This window comes from Coturnix japonica, chromosome 18 (assembly GCF_054131305.1).
Source record: "Coturnix japonica strain WE chromosome 18, WE-NBRP24, whole genome shotgun sequence".
Classification (NCBI taxonomy): domain Eukaryota; kingdom Metazoa; phylum Chordata; class Aves; order Galliformes; family Phasianidae; genus Coturnix; species Coturnix japonica.
Genome location: NC_140680.1, coordinates 8,552,279 through 8,576,698, shown reverse-complemented (window position 1 = coordinate 8,576,698; position 24,420 = coordinate 8,552,279). Strand labels below are relative to the sequence as shown.

The 24,420-nt window shown below is 36.6% G+C and overlaps 1 protein-coding gene across 3 annotated transcripts in view; it reads right to left on the bottom strand.

Annotated features, from left to right (window-relative positions):
* Window positions 1-24,420, bottom strand: part of GABRB2 (gamma-aminobutyric acid type A receptor subunit beta2) — a 118,264-nt gene that overhangs the window by 32,118 nt on the left and 61,726 nt on the right. For 2 of the 3 annotated variants that reach the window (XM_015876301.3, XM_015876302.3), the window contains exon 5: window positions 22,990-23,072. In XM_015876301.3, coding sequence (XP_015731787.2) covers window positions 22,990-23,072 — 83 coding nt within the window. Of the gene's footprint in view, window positions 1-12,006; window positions 12,066-13,761; window positions 13,812-13,914; window positions 14,276-22,989; window positions 23,073-24,420 lie in introns of those variants that run through there. The other variant, XM_085518838.1, reaches the window with a different exon arrangement.

Below are 24,420 nucleotides of genomic sequence, written 5' to 3'. Positions count from 1 at the left end.
ATCTGGAGCACCATTACACTTTAATTGTCAATTAGCACTTTGAATTCAGTAATTTTTCATCATAAAATGAAATTGTTTGCTCTGCATTGCTTAAAATTACTTTAAGTAAAAAGAAAATAATGCCTTGTGATTTGAAGCACAGTGAATTAAATCCATATTTTATCAATTCCTCAAATCAAATACTACAACTTAGGGTTTTAATATCAAATAATAAAAAAAAGTATGCAAAATGTATTATGGCCTACCATTTCTTGAGAAAAGATGGGTGTGATGTCAAAGGGGAGAAGGAATGACTATAGACAAGCTGCTCCGTGGCACATCTTTGCCCTACGGTGTACAGTACAACACTAATTAATGATACTCTTCCTCTCCCTTCCCCCAGCTGAAGCATTAATGAAAATACAGAAGGGAGCCATTTTCCACACTGATACAAACACAGCTGATTGCAGCTACAGCCGGATGGGGCTGTGCCCTTCACAAAAAACGTGGGGCAGCATTCTGAATGTTACAGCTGTTGTAGCTGAGCTACTAAGAATTCCTTTCTGGAACACATACTTCCTATCAGTATTCCTGCAAACTGGTGTCAGTGCAATGGTTAAGAATTCAATGCTAATTCTTTTTCACAAGTTTTTTTTTTTCTCTTTTTTTTTCTTTTTTTTTTTTTCTTTTTTTTTTTTTGGTGGCACAAATAAGAATGAATTAAAGAAAGCCTTGAACAAGCAGGAAATAAAGGAAAAAATCATTTAGGGCAGAGCATCTAATTCAGCTGGAACACAAGCAGTCGCTGGTATAGAGTAAAAAAAAATATATGTATTTTGGAAGTCCACCTCAATAGAAATGACTGGATCCTCTCTGCCGTGTGTCCATTATATACATAGCAGCTAATAAATCCTATTTATTTTGTAAGCAGTTTCAAAAACAAAATTGTTTTTACAATGGCAAGAAAATCTTCAGGGCATGATGTGTGCTGTGCAAATGTTCCCTGTTAGTGCACTGCGGGTTTCCTTCCCAACTTCCCACCCTGAGCATTTGGTACCCTAGCTCAGCTCTCTCTCAGCAAGTGACATTAATTATCATCTGTGAAGTGACTGCAAGCTGCTGATTAAAAACAATGTCTCAATTCCTGTGCCTGCACCTAGCAATACCACTTACAGCCTGCAACTACAGAATCAAGTATTTACACTCTTAGCTTTAAACTCCATCTCAGCACAGCTTTTAAATCTATCACATGAAGGAAACAACATTTAAAACAAACAAACAAACAAAAAAACCCAACACTAAAACATGACATAATACACCTTCTGGGTTGCTTCTGAAAAACACGCTGGCTGCAATGGTATCTCAAATCTGTGTGGATTTGTCATCTGCGAAGCACAGTCCTTAATGTAACATCTGTGTCCTGGGACCTTTGCACTTCTGCACCTCACCAACAGCAACCCACAACAGCAGTCACAGTGAGAGCATATCTTACACATCCCAGATGAGAGATTCTAGCATGCACACCTGTTTGTTCTGGGAATTCATGCAACTAGGAAATACTGCAGGTGCCAAGGAGTGCAGTGGAGTACTGCATTAGGATGCAAGCTTGTCAGGACCTATTGAACCAGCAAGTGCCTGAAGGTAACACTTCCCTAGATCACATCATTAGCAGTGATGAGATGTGGTGTCACCACAAACCAGAGTCAAAACAGCATTTGGTGGAGTGGTAACATGAACTCCCTATCTAGGAAGAAGTTCAAGATGCAGCAATCAGTGGGTAAAGTGATGTGTGCTGTCTTTTAAGGTAGGAAAAGGATGAACAGGCTTGCTCAATGTACAATGCTGAGAAGAAACTAGAGACTTTGACAAGCTATTTTGTCACCTAATATCATTCATTCCTCCTTCTAATAATGAATTTCCTTAGTAAGAAAAGGTATATAGCAGAAATTGGGCTAAGCAGCTGTAAGAGATATGAAAAATGTGCAAGGAATATGCTTGCACACATTATTCTGGCTTTATTCATTACAGACGTTATCAAAACTATCAGTTTTAAGCAGTGAAAATTGGATAGATTCACAATGCAACTGTGCTGATCAGTACTCTATTCATTTTGGCTTCATTCTCATGGCTTTTAACGTCTGTGGCTTTTACACACCAATGAAACGATTTATATCTGGAGTCATGGTTAACTATCAGAGATCTCCAGAAGTATGCTTTGTACATTTTGTATTACTTTTATATTGCATTCAGTAAAAAAGCAGGTAATAGCATAATCTCATCATTTAGATTTGTAACCCTGCCTTGAACTGAAAATATCACACCGTATATTATTACAGCTAAGTAAATTGCAAGTCGTGTGCCTTATTCCTTCAATCCTGTATTCTGTGAAAGATGAAATTGTTTTCTTTGTACTTCAGTAAATTAGCAGACCTTTTTCAATAATACTACCCCATCTGAATAATATCCTGTCTCATTGGATTGTCATGGCACAGATTACTGTACAAAAAAATTTAAGAATCTCAGTTATCCTCTACTGCTTTTATCATATGAGAAGTATTTACAAATGTGTCAGACCTAATCCTTAGAAAAGTGCACAATTGAACCCACTTCCACACATATGTTAGGATCCATCCCTTAAGTTTAAGAAAAATCATGTTTTAGAATAAGAAAAATTGATCAAATGCACTTAAATTCCACATCATAGCATGTTAACTAATCACATATCCCTACACTTATTTCAGTGAGAGCTGGATTCACACAAAGAATACCTAAATGATACTCCACTGCTGAACAATATTCTGTAAAATTAATAGCTATTTTCAGAGGAAAATGGGTTTTTCTTGGTGTAAAAATCATGGCATTTTTTCTTCCCTCCCTAACAGCAGCGAGGAGCATCAAACCTCTGACTTCATCTCCTGACCCAACTCATGCACATCTTCAGTCCTGAACTGCCATGAAGTTTGAACCATCCTGTCAAGGACTGCAAAACAAGAAGAAAAAAGACAAGTGAAAACTCCGAGTCCTGTCCTATCCTGTGGACCAGATGAAAGCTCTGGCTGGTTGCAAAGAGGACAAAATTGGAGCATGAAAGCCACTACAATATTGTTGCTGAAGTTTCGCAGAAAACTCTGACCTGAGAGTTCTCATGGAAACATTTCAGATCCTCATGTCTTTGAATGCTTGCTACTATTAATAATATGTAAATCATAGCTCATGCTTATCTTGTTTTGTTCATTTTTTAAAATTCTGCATGTCTCTTTTCTGTGTCATTCCTTCTCACCTTAGAAACACCACAGTTTTAAAAGGAGATAGCAGTCTTCAACAGGGGATGAAATTATGTTGCACAAAAGCAACATTTTTTTTCCTCTCCTCACTGCACACACAGTTTTATCTACCAATGTCTTCAATATTCAATGTGATTTTAGCCAACCTCAGCTTCCTCTACTGTCAAATGTAAAGTGCACCTCTTGAAACATTTCAAATGCAAAAAGAAGCTAGTCTGGGTGTTTCTGAAAATTACAAAGCATTTTTCTGTTCTCTAAAAGAGAGGAAAAAAAAGGAGAAGTACACAGAACAAAGAAATAGAGAACGGGGTCAGAATCAGAAATTCATGCATATGTTACATAAATGCAATCAGGTGAAGTGCATTTAATCCTGTGGATTTCAAGATACTTGCTCTATTTTTCAAATCTTACTGATACTGTAAATCTCTTGATTACCTGAAATAATTTACTTCCCTTGAAAATATACAGATAGTACTGAATTATTTTCTAACATTATATGTGAGTTTCAATAGGGTATGAAGTCATTTTTAAGTTACAAAAATATAACAAACTGTTAATTGTACTTAAGCAGGACAAACTGCATACAGTAAGTAATGTTCCGGGAGTGACAAAAAATATTACTCTTATACTTGACCTAACAGTATCAATTTCTGTTTAGAATCTGTAAGAAAATGAAGCAATAATTGGAAAATTAATGTGTAAGAGTGTGGTATTAACTTACTACATGGTTTACAGTAATGGAGCCAATCTCTATATGGTATGTTTACTCCTGGCAATCACTCAATGCCTGAATCATAAAACATTATGTGGAAATAGAGAAAAAGCTTTAAGAAAACAGCTTTACTTAAAGAGGTAATTAGACATAAAGGGCATAATGCTGATAGGCCATAATGCTGATATTGCTGATAACTTCAAAATACAATGAGATAATTCAGTAGTTACTTCACATTACCATCCTCAGTTTGAAACTATGCTGTATTTCACTTGTACCCACACTGCTATCAGCTTCTTCCTAATATTCCATACTACTAACAACCAAACTATTTCAAATTAGACAGTTTCAATTTTTACAGTGGGTTTGTTAGCCAGAGAAACATTTATATATTAGAATATATGAGTAATAAGCACAGATAAATGCCATGACATGTCACAGATAAATGTAGAATCAGAATTCAAACTTCTTTCCTACCTAATGCACACTCTCACTGAAACCAAAATCTCTGAAATGAGTTCTCTTTGAGAAGCACATTTTAACATCTTATAGTAGCATGGCACAATGTCACCTGGTTGGCTTTTAATTTTTTCCATTGACAGATACGAACCACAGAGGTGAGCACTATTTCTTAGAGTTGAGTGATGGTTCATGCACATATAGCCTAGAAATAAAAAAATGTCACGGAGAATACATGCACAACTTTAAGACACTCAAGCCTTCCTTCCCATGTTATGGCACTGTCTACCATCCTGGAAAACCCATCATCCTAAAGACATTTTTAAAATGAATAGATTTTTGTTAGAGGTGATTTCTTTTGCTGTTTGTTGTTGTTGCATTTTTTTGTTTTTCTTCCTGGGCTACAAGATGGCTGAAGAAACACAGTCCTTCAAATCATGATCACACCTAACATGAAATCATTCTTATTTGGAATAAAATACCATGATCACAGTTAAAATATATTGGTACAAAGACAGGTACTCATGCACAAACATTAAGACACTCAGCCAAGTGCTCAGATTATAGTGTTGCTTACATCTAAATCACATGCTCCATAAACAAATGAAATGGCAATCTGAGGAAATTTCTAGCTTCACCAGATGAAGAAACAAAACAAGGATATACCTTAAATGTGTAAAAGCACAAAAATTAAGGTATCAGGAATTCTGAGATATCATCAGAGCAGTTTGAGCTGGAGAGAGATTTAGCTCCTCTAAGTGCACACACCTGCTCTTGAGATCTTCATCCCTAGGTGTGCTCAGCCCTAACTCATGAGATGCATCACACCCCAAGGTTATGTTTTGTTTTCTAACAGTGCACTTAGAAGAATTCTACAGAATCACAAAGCAAAATGACAATCTCCTGAACAGAAGGATATAATTTCCTTTATGACTGGTATGACTGGTCTCCTACTATAGGAAATAAACAGAAAAAAAACAATCTTACTTCAAAAAACCCTGTTTGTGAGACAGTATGTTTACTTTGCCTGTGAAACCATGGCATTTTTATATCTACTGTAAGCCACATACACCGATGTCTTCAAGACACATAAAGCATCACAGATGCTTGAGGTATACCTGCTGGCACACACTTCAGCTGTGGAACATGAAGAGAACTAACACTTTCAAATCTCTCTGCTCTCCAATGTTTATGAAGTTTATAACGCAGAGTATCCCCAAGCCCAACAATTGATCCCTGTAGTCTGCTCTCATTACCTTAATTTGCTGTGTACTTGCATTATGATACAACCTCCAGGAAGGCAATTATATGTTGTTTTTCCTAAAGAACTTTGACTGTCACACAAAAGCCAACAGTGACTTATAAAAATGGTTCTCTCAGATACAGAAAATACTCCAGCAACCATAAGCAATTTTAAACAAATATCATGTTGCAACCTTGTTCCTTGATACTAAAGAATCTATAGAATTAACCATCAATTTTTTTCCCATCATCACTAGTTAGAGGAAGAAAAGAAAAAAAATAGAGATAAGTAAGAGTATATGAATGTATAATATTCAGATGCACGCAACTTCTCCCCAGGTAACTAGGAAAATCACAGAAAATGCTTACAATGTTATAACTTTTATCCCTATTTTAAAAAACTATTCTTCTACAGCAGTGTATCAGATGTGAGTTGTTCCATCCATCTGTAACGTACTTAAAACAACTATTGAAAAAAGAGGCTGGAACATGTCTATGTATGCAGCTGTAGAAGTAATGAGAATGAAGAGCACCCAACCATTTGCAGAACTGAGCCCTTCCAGCTCTTGTCCCTACCAGTATAAGGCTGATGACAGCTTTACCTCCCATGCACCAAAGCTTTCTGGGTGTTCTGGAGAGCATACTGCAGTGATATGGCTGTCACACCTCCCTGGGAGCAGCAAGACATGTCATGCCACCCCCCTGCTATGCCTCCCAGCTGGGCACCTGCGGCACCTGCAGGGAAATACCTCCTCACTGACACATGCAAATACTGAAGGCTGCAACCTCAGCTGCAATACTTAACACAGGATTACCTTCTGAAAAAAAGAAAAAAAAAAAAACAAAAAACCAACAACAACAAAAAACACAACATAAAACAAACATGAAAAGCCAATAAAAACATTTCTGAGCTCCTGGCCCAATATTTGATTAATCAGTGTAAGTATGACAACTGACATAAAACATACCAGAAACAACTTAAACATGCTCACCTGTGAAATTTTAACAAAACCAGGAACATTTTTATGGGGCATTAGTGCTATATTACTGCTTGTTACCTTGCAAATAATCTTCTGAAAGATAACAGCTGAATTGAAAACAAAACAAACAAAGAAAAAAAAACCAACAAAAAAACCCAACCTCTTACTCAGGAGAAATACAAATAACAAAAACTCACTACAACTCAAACACTTTTTCCTGTAGTAACATTTCTACAAACCAAACAGCACAGTAGCCAAAAACACAGTTAATAAATTGCTGTAGATCAAAATTATTGAAGACTTTTATTCAGTTATAGACAGGTTTTTATAACTCCAGTTTCACTAAACAGTACTTTGCTTGTTCCCTCCTGTATGAGATTCTTTCCCCCACAACTTCCTCTGAACTAAGATTTGTCTTCCACTTTGGCAAACCAGTTTGTGCTGTTTTTCTGTTGAACTTCTTTGCTACATACACTGATGCTCAGAGCAGCGATTCATGACAGCAGAAGACAGCAGCACCACAGATCTCTGTGCAGCAGGCTGCCAGTCTTCAGCACGCTCCACACTGGATGCATAATTTCTTTTCTTAAGTGTTCATTAAGAAGAAAAAAAAGAATATTTTGGTTCCAGTGACAAAACTGTTCTCGAGTAGAACCTGTTCCTTGCATTGTTCTGAAAACACTTTAACTGTCATCATCCTAATAAATTAACAAGAAAAGACATCTCTGTTGCAATCATGTTATATAAACAACTCACCGATATAGATATATCATTAGATTATATTTTAAGCTCCCATATGTCACTAGAATTCATGCTGAAACAACCTTACAATGCAATCTTTATGACAGATTTCTGTGGATTAAGCAGTTTCCAGTTTTCTCTGGCGTTTTGTTAAAACTTTAATACTCTAAGCATTGCTGTTTGACATGCTTTCTTCCATTACTTTTGCCAAGCAAGAGCATATGTTATAAAACAGTAAATGCTGCTCTTTGATCTGGGACTTCTAGCTAGAAAAATACTTCACACCGACACTGTATAGTAGTTTCAAAGTACAAAGTGGAAGAATTATTTATTTTATTCATGTGACTTTTCTTCCACAAGTACTGTTAGTTTTATCAAAACTAACAAGGATCTGCTACAGTTAATAAAATGGAAGTCAATTCCTAACAATTAGGGTACAAGACAGAGAGCAATTAATTAGGCAGAGGAATAAAGTCACGACATTCGAGGATGGGAAACAGACAGCTTCTTCCCACTATCCGAGTGCAGACTATAGATCATATGTTGTACTACTGCACTTGCAGAGGATGCTTCTGGCACATCCATGTTTGACAAAATATTGTTGTTCTGCCATATTTAAGGTAAAACAATTTTCTTACCAAATGTTAGGTTAAGAGACTCAATTCTTGGATATAAATAGAGGATAAAAAGAAATCATGCAATGTGAAGAATCCAAACTTTCAGTTCTGTATACTCCTGAAAAATCCTGGAAAGACTTCCTGTGATAAGGGATCTTTAAGAAACAGATTGCTATCCTCTGTCCTCATTACCTTGTTTTGTAAAGAGAAGTGGAACCACATCACCATTTCTTTTCCACACGACTCTCCTTCGGAACACTAGGACCTGCTACAACTGATACTGGATTAGAAGACCCCCAAAGAACTACACATTCTAAGTATTAGTAAGAAAACAGACAAAATTAACACTTAAAAAAAAAATAAAACCTAATCACTTTCAAAGCAAAATATTGGAATCAAAACAAGTTCAACAGAAATATATTAGAACCCAAGCAATAACACAGAACGTTGTCAACTTCTTGAACAAGTAAAGGCAGGAATACTGAGAAACTGAAGTTGCTCAAAACTTAGTGATGCCAGTGTTAGTTTCAGATGACAACAAAAGCCTTCCATCAAATATATGTTTCATGGGCTATAACATCATAAGTTTTAATGAACTTTTCATTTTACTGTCATAAACAAAAGAAACAATGAACTAAACACAGAATGTAATGGAGCCAAATCATATCTTAAGTTTCCACTTAAGCTGTTTTCTGAGCACAGAAATCACACGCACGAGGTAATTCAGACATAATACTTATTTTCCAGGGCTGTTTTAAGAGGAAAACTCAACACAAATTTACAGAATCTAATCCTATAAACCTCAACATGTTCTAAAGCTGCAAATCCCAAAAGACTTTTGCATACTTCAGTGTTGCCCAACACAACAGTGAAGCACTTGTTGTTACTGATCTCTGGATCACAGGAAGAAATCTGTGTCATCAGGTGTAAAAAGTGCAGAAGACCCTCTATGGGAAAACAGATCAAAACTACCTTCACAGCTTACAAGAGTTCTCTGCTTATATAGGATCACTGCTGTCCTCCCAGGGTTACTTCACCATTTTGTTTGGGGTTTCTTTTCTGTTGCTGTTACGTTCACCTGTCACCCCAACAAAGGGCTGCCATCTACCTAGACCTTCCCCAGTTCTGAGGTGCCACTGTTATAGGTAAAATTTGGAATTTCATATCTGCAGGCCACCTCTCCAGCTAGCTGAGATCCCTTAAAACCTAATTTTGTCCTTCAAGCTGCTTAAAGGTTTAGGCATGTTTCATTATTTTTAGATCATTAATGAAAACACTGAAGATGGACTTGATTCAAAATTGTTTCCCTCCAGTAAACTCCATAATCACATTCTTTGTGCTATTTTCCAAATGTGGTTCCCTCTGATCTGTGTTTTCCCACATTGTTTATAAGAAAGTCATTTGAGTCAATGTCGGCAACCTTATTAATGTCAAAATATAGGACATCTACTGCCTCCAGCAAACTACTCTGCTGTTCAGAAGTGGTCTAGGCACCACCACATGGGATTCACTCATGAAAAGGAATGCTATGTTCAAAAATGAAAAGACAGTCACACAAATAGGAAATATTTGCACTGTAGGGAGCTGAAAAGGGGAAAAGGATACACCTGACCTATTCTGTAGATTTCAGTTTAAAAAATAGTAACTGAACAAATCATTCTGTTGCTCATTTAAAATCATCAGTATTTGCAGCTCTTATTGCAAGCGCCAGGAGGTGATTTTTCTCTGGAGGCTGTACCTCTAACAGTGCCATCGTTCTGGAAGCAGCCTCAAGGTCTCCTCACTTGGCAGCAAAGAGTGCAAGGTCTCACTGTGTTGCCAGCTTTTCAACTGCCCTGGTGCATGCTTTGTTAAACATGGGTTAGAAAAAGATGAACAATCTCATTTAACATAAGAATTTAGAAAACAAATAATCATAGGTTCAGCAGGAAACCATCAGCAGTCAAACTTCAAAGCTTTTTTTGTTGCTGAAGAGGCTTGTGATTACTCCAGTTTTCTCTCATAGCTGAGAAAGCTGGTCAAGTCACTTGCTCCTCTGCATGTAGTAGGTTAAGAATTAAATAATCAAGAACAGGTTTTCTTGGCAAGTTTAAGGTTCTAAGCCTAGAACTTCAGAGATTCTTTATTAAAAGATGGAGAAATTAACACCAGCCATGTAAAAAGAAAGAGAATGAAAAGTGAATTTAAGAAGCAAACCTGGGATCAGAAGGAAAAAACAGTGACTAAACAATGGAAGGGAAACATGCAGGGCACTGAAGCAGAGAATCTGCAGCAAGATCCTAAAAAGCACTTTTTGAGCATTAGGAATACAGTAATGAACTATAAATACATGAGAAAAAGGCAAATGAGAGAAAATCCCTGCTTGTTACAAATGAAGTATGACAGTGGGCTATAAAATCACAGGTTTAACACTTTATATATAAATTATCTGTTTGTACTTGTTTCTGGCAATCTCAACCATACATCACCTTTAAACTGATCGGGCTAGTCTTATGAGATGCTTTACTTTTATTCATGTTGAAAAGAGGGTGTACTCTTGTAAGGCATTAATTCCAATATGTCTGCTTTTCTCTCTTAAAATAGCCTTGGAGTAACAGAAATTCTTCCCCCCCCACACACTTTTTATTACCATAAGTTTTCAGATAAGTCTGTAGTGCATAAGGATAGGTGAAAATGGATGATTAATGAACCTGTGTCCTAGAGATGAAATACTAAACCATTACCAAGATTTACAGAAGTACATTCATGCTTTCATAAACCAGTAGATGTACCCTTGCAAAACAGGTATCTCAGAAATTTCACATATACCCAAGATCTCTCTATACAAGCCTTATCAAGTGGAAATGCAACACTATGTAACTGAGCTGCAGACACCCAGTAAATAAGGTACAATCTCCTCATCCAAAAGAAAGTTACAAGGAAGAACTGCAGTTATATTTTTGTTCAACAGAACTGGTACATTTATTCTGAAAACCAGACAAAATAGTTTCATAAATTATTATTTCTTTTTGCTTTTCTTCCCTAAACTGTTATGTTGTATTTTCAAATGTGATTATGTTGCCAGTGTAGATGTATTCCTTTGAGGATGATATGTAGCACCAAGAAGTGCTATCTCCAGCAGGAGGTTCCAAGTTCAACTTAGACTCTAATGTTAAATACCTGGAAGAGATCGTACAAGTTCCTCACTGAATAGACAGCACAAGAAAACATCATTTACACGCTATACCACACTGAAGACAACAGACTGCTTCTACGGGAAAACTTTAACACCCTGATTTAGATGTCAGTATTTTCCCATTTTCATACGAACGTTTGGAATAGAACTGTATTTGTGAAAGGCTGTATCTGTCACCACGCACAAACAATAATGCGTACTACAAGAAACATTCAGCTCATGAAAGGCGCTTTCAGACCATTTGTTATATTTGCAATAATGTCTTTAGATGGGAACATCTTTCACATAAACACAGTAAAAGCTTGATCTTAATTACTGTTATTTGGGTCAGATTTTTATGACTTTTGGACCTTACTGGACTGCGTGCGTCTCTGTACCACTTAGTTCTTCATCCATATTAAATGGAAAACTACACTAGGTATGAGCTATTTCTATCACAAGTAAAATCAGAACTTTAAAGCTCCATGTACACTACAGAAAATAACACTGAATTACTGTTCTCCTTTTTGCAGAGTCACAGTGCAGTGGCCGAAAATAGTCCAGGTTAAAGAATACAGAGCTCCACATCAGTTCATCTGCCCTTCTCCTTTGACTCTGTAAGAAGGGATGCACACTATCTGCTAATTATCTTCCTCTGTGCAGCCGATTCTGATATTTTGCTCAGATATTTTAAATGTATACTTTGATATTTTTATCACGATTGGAAAAATAATTTAGATAAGGAAAGCTCTAACTAAGAGGCTTGCCTACTCATCATCTCCATAATTATTTAAGGCTTACATTTATCCTTCCTTTGGAAACAGTGAGAATTACTCACCAGGGATGATAGCGCTTGAGCTGATAGCTGAGCTTACTTCCTCGAAGGTCAGACACCTTCTGAAATAGCCAATATTCATGAGAAAATTAGAAAATTTTGAGATATATTTCTCATAACTGCAAGACAGGCCTTTAAGAACAACACTTAAAAGAAGGTATTATCTCCTTTCTAACAGACTGAGCTCATCTTTGGCTGGTCAAGTGGCCTCATGTTAACTCATGACCATGTGGAACCAACAATGTCGTGTTTTCAGTCCCAGCTGGAGTCTCCCCAGTGAGCTTTACTCTACCTTCTGGCTAAAATACTTTCTACAATCATCCAAATCCCTGAAGGGAAAAAAGGGATTTTAAAAAAGAAAAACAAAACACAAACAAGCAGCTGCTCTAGGTTGCCTAAATCCCTGTATTTAAAGAAAACATGCTGCATTCAAATGGACTGTATTTTCCCCATAGGAGCAAATCATTTCACAAAAATCACATGGTTTCTTGTATATCCTGGTATCATGCTAGTATCCAAAACATCTCTCTTAATGCCGTTGTATTAATTCAAGATACTTTTCTATTCTTTGCTGGCTATACATTTCACAGGCAGTGTCTGAAACATTCCTTGACTTAGTATACCACCTTGCAAACCAGTAATTTCCAGACACCCTCCACAGACCCCAACTTTAGTTCACCTTCAGAGTTAAGTCTGTGACCCGAATCTGTTTTTGTTATGTGCCAGCTGTAAAAAAGGCAAGATTAATACTGTTCCCACATGTGCTTTTGTAACAAGCAATCAATTTAAAGATATTTTCTGAGACCATCATTAAGATGTCTGTTCATATATGGCTATTAAAACAATGAAAATCATCTTTAAGTGATAGTTACTTATGTATCTACAATTTAATGTTCAGTAAAAAAGGATGGACATGCCATTTACAACAGACATAATGACCTAATTTATCAAGCATACTCTTGCTGTCCCTTAAGACCAAAAGCAAACTGGCATCAAGCCACAGAACAGTGTAGCTCTGAATAATCTCAAGGCCAAATACAAGCTAGTACATATGCTAATGTGTGCAAAACTGGAGCATAATGCTCATTTATGCAAAGGTAGATCTTCAAAGAAGAAAGGAAACTAAAAGTCTGTACATGCATCACTCCATAGCACAAGTTGCTAATGATGTGCACAGCACAGATGCCACACGCTTGTAACATATTCAGCTTCTCTCTTCCAAATTAAAAAAAGGAATTTTTGAGTTGGAATATAAGTAATTAGAAAAATAGCTGACAGGGATTCCAATCTTAGCAGACTTAAAAGTTTTCCATGCTTTACCATGCTTAGAATTCCTTCACACACATAGTGAAACACACAGACATTAGGTAAAATCTGGTTTATTTATTTATTTTTTTAGGAAGTTAAAATATTGATCAAGTAATTTTATAACAAAAGTAAGTTTTCCATACCCCTGCAATCAATTCAAAAGTAGTACCAGCAGTATGGGAACTGTCATTGTAAAGCACAAATGCAAGGCTATAATAACAAATTTTAGGGTACAATACGCATTTTAGACATACAGCAAGTTATACATTTCTCTGTCCTCAAAGAAAACTTTAAAACCCTCTTTAATCCTTTCTATAACTGAAAAAAACCAAGCAAAAAATAACCAATAAACAAAACAGAGATGAGCAGAAACTTATCTTGGCAAGCAAGAGAATAAACTTTGATAAGAACCTAGTTATGTCTTGCAGGAGAAAAGTTTGCTTCATTTACCTAAGAAGATTGTAGGTCTCTCTAGACTTGCAGAAGGTTGCTACTGAAACCTGAAAGGAAAAGAGTACTCATTACTATATGCACACAGGATCACTAACACCAAGTAAACCATAGCCAAGTGAGTAACTTACAGTATACAAGCATTGTGCTTACAGCGGTATCCATTCCTTTGATGTTTGTCTGCAGCCATGCAAACTCTCTTAGTTGTATGAGAAGAATGAGAAGGCTCTTGGCTTTGATGTCACCTCTAGGACCATTCTGACTTATTTACTGATATTTCTGATGATATCATTCATTTTGGCTCTGCATGGTAAAGAAGACAGAGAGGAATGATGGGTAAACAGAAAAAATAAATAAATAAAAAGAATCTACTGTTGTGTTCTTCGACCCTTTGCAGAATTTCCCCAAAACAGTCATAGAAAACCTCTCAGATAACAGGTTACAGAGGTTCAGATGCTACTACTACTACTACCAAATAGAAACTAAATTCACAAGCAAAACGTAACTTACCAGCATTTCATTCTCAGGTTGTCTCCATAACGTTTTGATAAACATCAGTATTCCAGAAGTGAGCTGTTCAAATAATTCCAGGCTGTAGTGAGGAAGAAATTTCCTGTGTTCTTGGAGAGCAGCAGTTGTGTACAGATGAGCTCCTGCACAGTAAAACGTGTATCCACTGTGCTTCAGTGAAGCTAGTTCTTGTAGCAGCCCACAAGTCTTTGCCTTGAAAAAAGCTGTGCCCGCTATTGAACAGGCATTCAGTTTCTAATATGTGCCGACCGTCAATTAACCATCTCAGAGAAAAGAGTAAGATCCATGATTTTATTAGGAAATAATTTTATCGGGTTATTCAGAAACCATCAAATCCTTGGATAATCATCTTTCACAAATCAATAAGATATGATGGATGCAGCAAGGTATTTAATTCCATTCATGATAACTGCAGATTACTACTCAAAGATATTTCCAATATTGCGTAATCTTACCTAGAGCACAGTACCCGCACACTTAGTGTCGAAGTGGAAAGGTATATTTTTATGTCTTAAAACTGACTCCCATCAATTCCTTGTCTCTTTCTTTTTGTTTTTCCTTCTATGTTGCCCCATTACCATAGAATATTTTTGCCCAGGCTCACATAACATCTCAAATTCTTGTTACATCAACCACAAGATGAGCCAGTCATATGATATTGAATATAGGTAGCCTATTGTTCTGCTGCTGAAGAGTATAAATGACATACCACAAATTTTAAAGCTATAAATTTATTTGCAATACATTTCTGCAGAACAGACTTTCCATACCTGTGCTCCACGCACAGTAAAGATGACTTATACATTGTACAGCCACAAAACACAAAAAATTGCCTTTTAAATGTACATACAAATAGAAACTTTGTATCCAGTAGATGTTCTCCTGATATGTCTCATTGTTTCAGAGTTAAAGAACTCTTATTTTGAGACCTTCTAAATCATAACAAGATTCAGAACATTCCCACAATAATGAAAGGGAGAAAGGAAGACTCGGGGAACTACAGGGCAGTGAGCCTCACCTTTGTGCCTAGGAAGTTCATGGAGTGGATGCTGATGTAGTGATGGCATTGATGGACAAAGGAAGAGGAACTGATGTCATGTACCTGCACTTGCGCAAGGCCTTTAACATGGTCCTGGACCACAGCATCATCTCTACATTGGAAAGATACAAATTTGATGGGGTAAACTCTTCAGTGGATAAATAATTGGTTGGATGGCTGTAGCCAGGGAACTGTCAACAGCTCTGTGCAGACGGAGACCAGCTATGAATGCTGTCTCTCAGTGGTCCGTCCTAAAACCAGTACTCATTAACACCTTTATCAATGCATGATCAGAGGGATTAAGTATACCCTCACAAGTTTGCTGTTGACAGTAAGCTGAGTGGTGGAGTTGACCCAGTAGGAGGGAGAGATACCATCCAGAGAGATCTGGACATTCCAAGAAAGTGGCAACTGAGAGTCTATTGAGGTTTAACATAATCAAGTGCATTATATTACACATGGGTTGAGACAATCCCAGATATTAGTACAGACTGGGAGAAAAAGCTCCCTGAGAACAGCCCTGCAGAGAAAGACTTGCAAGACCTGAACCAGCAGTGCGCATTCGGAGCTGAGAAAGCCAACGGTATCCTGGTCTGCATCAACAGAGGGATGACAGCAGGGCAAGAGGAGGGACCGACTCCCTTTCTCTGCCCTCGTGAGGCACCACCTGGAGTACTGCATCCAGGACTGGGCCCCCTCCCACAAACAAGAAGGATGTGGAACTGTTCAGGCGGGTCCAGAGCAGGGTAATGAAGGTGACAAAATGGCATCAGCACCTACCCCATAGATTGAGGGCAGTAGCTTTGTTTAGATTGGAAAATAGAAAGCTCTGGGGAGACCTCAGTGGGGCCTTCCCATACTTAAAAGGGGCTTACTAGCAGGACCAATTTTTTACACTGACTGATAGTGATAGAACAAGGAGGACTGACTTTAAACTAAAATAGTGGAGATTTAGGTTAGATGTTGGGAAATAATTTTTACTCAGAGGATGGTTAGATGCTGGAACAGGCTGCTCAAAGAGGTTGTGGGATGCCCCATCACTGGATGCAGGTTGGAAGGGATCCTGGGCAGCCTTATCTAATGGTTGGCACTTTTCTACAGTTACAGTTAAACATCTTCACTTTTAAAAAGGTCAGATATTGGAACAGGTTGCCTAGCGAGACTTTCCATTCTTCATCTTTAAGATTTTCAAGAGTAGACTAAACAGAATCCTGAGCAACATAGTCTGATCTCAAATTTGACCCTGTTTTGAGTGAGAGGTTGGACTAGAGACCCCCTTGAGTCCCTTCCATCTTGAATTATTCCAGAAATATATCTTGAAATATAAGCATTTATTAATAACCTACTTAATGACTTCCCTTTTCCCCTTTTAAAAACGACACTGAAAACAACAGACCTAAATTATGAGCCTAAACAAGCAAACCAAAAGAATCCCAACAAATAACCCATCCTTTGATAAATGAGACATAAACAATTGAAACTACATTTTTTATGATTCTCTCAACTACTAAGATATTCACTCCTAGATATATATATATTTTACAAAAGATATTTTTGATAAAACTTCCAGTAATAAGAAGTCTTCACATTTGATTTTGACACATATCATGACTAAGTATGAAGTACTTCTAATGCAGCTTATTTCTTATACTTCTTTCATACAAATTGCCAGTTAATAAAAAATATCTATCTGAAATATGTGACAGTATAACAGAGATCCTACTACTCACTTCAGAGAAAAAGCGAACATTTACCTTGAAAAATTCATACCTTCTGGAAATGGGGCTGTAAAGTGTCACATCCATCATCTCTGCACTCTTCTAGATTATTTACTGTACACAGGATTATCAGAGAAGATGCTAGAATGACATTCTACACATGGTTTAATAAACATTTAGTTTTCCCAGACCCTTTAGCAAATGAAATTGGGTTTTCTGAAAATAGGTCCTTTTTGTTTCCAGAATCCCTTGATAAAACACACTTCTAAAAAATATACCACTGCACAGACTAGTTAGGAAAGGCAAAATGCTTTACAAGTTTTAGAACCATTTGCGTTTTGCCTCTTAATTTTTATGATTCTATATATTTTCTACATTTATCTGTGGAATGATGTAAAAATGAGCTTCAAGCTATGAATTTCTTTGTGGAAAACTACACTGCCTATATTGTCCTTGCTGATAAGTATAGGTCGGATATTGCTTTTCAAATTTAACTCCAGATTACTTCAAAACATTAAGAAGCTGGTACAGAATTTCTGTATCACTCTTTGCTCATTTGGTAACTGTACACCCCCTCATTTTTGTTATGAGAACTTCCAAGATGTAGACTGCTGTAAGGATGTTCTAAGAAGAAAATAAGACATAGCATTTCCTTATAGAGTAACCATAATGTAATAGGAAAAATACCCCTGTGATGTTACTTGAATCCCTGTCTGAAAAGCCTGACCAAAGTCCCCAGTGGTTGTTACTCACGCCCAGTTATCGAAACACTGCAAAAAACAGCTCACTCGCATAGAACCTGCTCCGGTCATAGGCACTGATGGTTAGCCTGAACTTCCTTCCCCTCTTCATACTAGTCAGAAAGATCGTGTACTACTTTTGTTGGTGCTTTTTTTAGCCCCTACTGAATCACTTCAGCTCCACACTGAAGACACAGATCACCTTAACACTGCCAGTATGCATTACACCATTAAAATTAAACCTCTTTTTCTCTCTTCTTGATATCTTGAAATGAAATTACTATGGACAAATACAGGCTGTACTAACTTGTCCCAAGGAATCCACATTACAATCCAAATTAAGATATCAAGACATCTCAATGTGTAGATGATAACCAAGAAGGAAAAACGGTTAACTTTGATAATGAGGTCAACTTCCACTCATAGAGGCATGTAATCCTGTACAATGCCTGCTATGTGAAAAAAATACTTACCTGATGGGACAAAGGGGACACACTAAGTTTGATAAATGAAAAGAACAATAAATAAACCACTGTTCAGATTCTGATATTCAGTGGCCCAAGCATCATGCATTCAGCTTTCTACTTACCATGTAAATACTGGAAGTGACACGTTCCCTTGGTAGCCTCCCCTGCTGAACATCTTGTTCCCTCAGGAACACCAGATCCTCTTGCTCAGCATCAGGCACATCCACCTCTAACCCAAAAGACGTTGCCTGGTTGGCTCCTGGAGTTTTACCCTTTGTCCCATGTGACCTGATTATAGCTTTGATTGATGGCCAGAGCAGCCATCTGTAATGTACTCCAACAAGCAGCATCTTTAATTTCTTTTCAGTGCCTTGAACGTGCTTATAAGGTCACCTTCAGCACACAAAAATGAGTTCTGTATTTTTTGTCATGAGCTTTCAGAGAGTCTGATTAGGAAGTGTCTGACACTGTGCTACACAGCCACTGTGAGCAATGATATTCATTCACCGTGTTTCTTCCTGTCTTTTTCTAGATTGTTATGCAATGCAAGTTTATAATGGATCTGATTCAGCATGCTTCTGTGGCATTTCTGCCACCATTCTGAAAAAAAATATTCAATCTGAGAGGTAGTTCTGATCAAAACATCCCTGGCTGTTAAATAAATGTTTCCAAAACAACCGTTCTTCATTCATCACCAAAGCAGTCCTCTTCCCCACCTCCTGTATGTGTTGTTCTAATGCCGCCATTTTTCCTGATTTCAAGCACCCTGCTTGATTTGGTTTCAGACAGTAGGCCTTGAATATATTTCTCTTAACTCCATATCTTTAACACACTACAAAAAATGTTTCTGAGAATATATTTCTAAGAAGAAACTCAGTGTATTCTTGTTTATTTGAAAGCAAAAAAGAAAGATCAAATATCACTGTCACACAGCAGGCATATTCTGAATTATACTCAAGTATAACATAAACATAGCTGTGACCAAAAAAAAAAAAAAAGTGAACTTTAATGTCTCTGTATGTCACTACGTTATTAAAACTGACAGAAGTCCAAACTTACCAGATAATTCTAGAATAATTACATTTAAAAACATTCAAATCACAATCACTTCTCTCTGTAATGCTAGATAAGGTGCAATATGATATTTTATTTACGTTTATGAATACAAGCCAGTATTCTGCAAACTTCCTAGTATAGCTCCCTCTAGTCTTTTAACCCATTTGTAAGAAACTCCTTTCAATATTTACAGCTTCAGAAAAGCAGGAGATAGCAGAGAAAATTTTTCAAGAGCATCATCAGAAACTCAAGTAACCTTCAAACAACAGTGGCTGAGATAGGAAGCAAAAAGGAGAGTATTTTACTGAGCAAAGTCAATATACAAACAATAAAGAACAAGATCTCTGCTCTGCTGTCTCCAAGCAAGGAATCTAAGAAATGAATACAGAGGAAAGTTTATTTCCTTCTGGTATTGTAACCTTGCAACTTACCATGTAGGGAAATAAGAAAATAAAGGGAGTGTAGACAGATTACACCACCATAAAAAGACACTGTAGAAGTTTAGAAGTGTATTAGGAAAACCAAACATTCTATGCATTTCTGCCCCCTTTACATGTGAGCAAAGCAAAAAATTATCACAGGAAAACAAACTACCTTTATATTTAAAAAAACAAATAAAAAGGATTTCAGCTCTCAAAACTGATACTCTCTGAACCAACGAATATCCTCTCGTGATTTCAGCATCTAGTCTCAATACTACAGCAGGTGAAGTTGTGCCATAATTTCTAACTTCAAAATTATTCTAGATCTATGGAAATGTGGATTAACAAAAATTGATACTGTCCCCATATTTCAGTAACTACAATCACACACAGAAAAAAAGTAATGCAGGCACCTAAAAAAAGCTAGACAACTGGTATCAATAATAGGAGTAGTGATAAAGGGAGAAGGGGAAGAATGGAAGGGCATTAGAGACATTAATAAGCATGGAAATGGTATGAAAATCTATTATGGCTAAACTCCAAATGGTTTTGAGCCAGATCCTTACTGCAATTCCAATCAAAGTACAGCTAACCTATACTTTATCAAAGTGTTTGATATGGGTCTATCTGCAAGCAGACAATTAGTAAAGACTGATAAATAGCGTCTAAAAAAAATGTACTGCACTGAAAAAATAGCTAATTTTCAGTACAGAGAATGATTGCAAGGTAAAATTTTCTGTGTTATCATTAATATATCTTAGTATTTCTGTGTGAAGAAAGTCTGAATGAAAACAAGACCTGCAAGCACTGCTCAGACAAAAAATAAGAAGTACTAGATAATGTTGAGGTCTGTAGCTAAATTAAGAATGCTGATTTATGTGAAGAGTGTTATAAAATACTCAGCCGTGTGTCCTTGGGATATGTAAAAATATTTCTCCCAAGGGCTAGATCCCACTGCTGCAAGATGGGTGAGGAAGGGAACACTTACTGCAGTGTTCCAGGAAATTCTAGCATCTACAGAAGTTATGCAGTTATGAAAAAAGGCAAAAGAGGCTCTTGGACCACATGGATGGCAAAGGGCAGGGTAAATGCTGTCATACAATAGAGACTTAATTTAGAGTATGGTTTGTGGTACTTGTTATTCCTAAAGAAGAAGAATAAACTACAGCATCTGCAGAAACTAATATTTGCTAATTCTGCATTTTATTTAACATGAAAGCACAGAATACTCTTATATAAGAAAGCTAAAGCAGACTGACATTTGCACGTCTTATGATATGAAGCTTATGCAGTGACCACTTTCTTTACATATATTGTAACAGAGCAGGGCTGCAGAAGACATAAACTTTAAAATAAAATAACAATTAAAAAAAAAACCAAAAAAAACAGCTGACACAAACAGCAGATATAATTTTATGCCTTCCTGACATGGAATTTAGAGTCTTTCTAACCATCAGAAGAAAGCAGTGGTGAAAGAAGTGTCCAACAGAACCAGCAGGCCAACAAAATAAGCTACTTTCAGCATGGAGATTATGGAGATTAATCAGTGATTATGACTTGAGTATCTGCATAAAATGACTCAAAGTTACTTTCAGTCTTATTTACTCTACCTACCAACTACCGTTTTCTCCTAAGCAATTTATAAAGATTATACAGATTTTTACTTGGACAGAGTGACATATATAAAGAGTAATAATTTTCTAAAGCAGCATGAAATTCTTTCAAAGTGCAGTTCAAGCACTATTTCTATCCACATTCTTTAATGACCTTTATTACTGCAATGAAAGGCAGGCCAGCTAAACACAGTATCCTGTTTTAAATCCACTTTACTGCTGTAATGCTACAACTGAGTTAAGAGATAGAGCCACAGAGGAGCTTTCCCATAAGCATCCCAATGGCTATGGGAAATTAAACATCCTCCTTTCCAATGATATAATGAATACTGTACATTTCATACCAAGTGCAACAATTTCAAGCATCTCTGTGAACCTAAATACAGTTGTATGAGCACAAATTCTCTCACATGCTATCAGCGTAAAAGGCTGATGTTTAAAGGCTGCAAGTATCGAAGCCCAAATCAAATGCCATTAATATAAATGATATAATCAACTGCAAAAAAATCCTAAGTCTTTATCCCTTCTCAAAAGAGCAACGTCCATCACATTTGATGTTTGTGTGTTTCAGTCTAAAGAATGGATGAACTTTAATGATAAAGACTCATTTTGCTTACTACATGAATGTAAATTAAACAGCCATGTCACAACTGCAGTTCAGGAAGAGCTTCTGATACACTTTTAAATTACATTATATGAATGAGAACTAGACCCAAGTTTAAATTATATTCTTAAATGCTTTCTAGATCAGTAAAAAGAAGCTCAACCATACCAAGCTCTTACCAGACTGCTACCCAAGCTACAATCACTTTTTTCACACATACACACAGAAGTCCCATACAATCTTTTAAAATACATATGGTATTTTTTTAATACAATTTTGTGGACTGTATCTTAATGCCATTACTCTTCATTTGCATGCCCCATACAACTTAATAATAGACTCCATCTGTTACAAATGGTTCCTCTGAAAAAGGACACATATCTTATTTAGTATCAAGTATTGCATGTTTACAACACTGTCTTACATAAATGAAAATGAACTGTATTGATTTGATGTATTTAGAGTATGTTAAAGATTCAGTGAAATGAGATTTGAAATTCTATTTCACAAGTTCTATCTACATGGATATCCTGATAGAGACACCAACTACTAAATCAGGATATATAAGAAGTTGCATTGCATGCACTGAAAGCTTAAGGGTAGAGAGAAGTTAGAAAAACAAACAAATCATAACACACCTACTGAAAAGACAAACCTAACCTTTTGCCATCATTTATAAATGGAAGCAAGCTGCTACATAGTTCAGCTGCAAGGGAGGATAAAGAACTGATAATAATCCTCATGCTCCTCACATGAACTCCAACAAGGCATTTGAATGAGACTTCTAAAGCTGAAAATTGTCCATCAAAGCAGAATAACTTTTGCTAATCCTTGTGCCACAAATTACTAATCCATCTGGAAAGCTTTTTTTTTTTTTTTTTTTTTTTGCATGTGTTTACAAGGATCTAAATGTCATCAGACAGAGAGACAACTAGGTTAGTAGCATATAAAATAAATAAATAAATGTATAAATAAACCCAAATAAAAATGTCTGAAGCAGTTGACCACAGAATAAGTAGGATTTGCAGAAGTACTTACAGCTCTCAATCTCCAGCGTGCAGTTCTGTTCATCCAGCGGATATCTCCGTAGGTCCATCATACAAGCAGCTGTTGTTGTAATTCTAGGAAGAAAAAAGAAGAGCTTGTTAATGCGCCTCATTCCAATCTTTCTTTGACTGCACACAGCTGAAAGAACAAAATGTATTTTTATGGACCCTTGCCTATTTTTACTAAAATACCATGTATGCTGGCTACTTTTAACTAATACTGCTCCAAAAAGGTTACGCCACACTCTGTTGGGCAAGCAGACAGAGTATCCTTCATTCACATTATCACAGTGCTGCAAATGTCTGTAATCTGCAGTTTACCCTGAAAAAAAATCACCATGAATCTGGATAGTATTAGTTCTTCCATTTTATACTGAAGAAGCCAAAACAAATGAAATCTTAAAGAAAGGCAATGAAAGAAATCTGAGGATGAACAAAGAAAGATGCATAATTCATATCCTGGGTTAACACTCAAATCCCTTCATATGAGACTTAATTATTCTTTCCTATTTTACACAGTGCTTTGCAAATTAATCAATACTTTATTTTCACATTAACAAGCAAACATTGTCAGGAATGTTTTCATCAAAGGTTTAGACCACATCTGTGCATAAGCACCAAAACTTACCATGGGACAATCATCTCCCTTAGATGGGGAGACAAACATCTGTACCATCAGTATACTTTGCATAGATGGATCTAACACAGGAATAATTCTAAGCATAATAACATGAATAAAATGACAGTGCTCGGATGCATTTTACTAACTGTATATCTGTAAATGTTCCTAATGTGTACACAAAAAATCATTTATTTTATTCTCTCCTGAGAATGTGTAATACCTGTAGCAATTAAAAAAGGGCTACCATTTGGCATCTGCCAATACTCAGAAGAATTATATAGTGCACATACTCCAAGTGGAGCCAAGTGGATATCTGGAGCACAAACAGATGTTTCTAGCCTTTCTTCTTTTCCCCTCCATCTGCTAAGATCTCTTCTACACAAATACTAAAGTCTGGAAATGTATACAGCCTTCTCAGAGAAACAAACAAACAAAAAAATTATGTTAGATATTTAGATTGTTCAGTAACTGTTCATAAACCTCTTTTACACTTTTCCATTTGACCAAAAGAGACCTTTCACTTGAGGGACCTCAGTCTGCCTCCTTAAATAACTAATGTTCTCTAGAAGCAAGAAGTTACAACTGCTTCAGACAGACTCAAAATTCACTCCATACTGACTTCAAGAATCCTTTCCACAAGGCACCTAACAGTGTTAAAACAATAAATGCTTCTTGTTAGTATCCTTACTGCTGAACCTGATAACATTTTGCTGTCCTGTAATTTCTGCAAAGAACAAGGATCCTTTACCTGTCTCTTCCTGAATAGAAGTCTTCCAGCATTTAACGAAAGTGAACTACTGC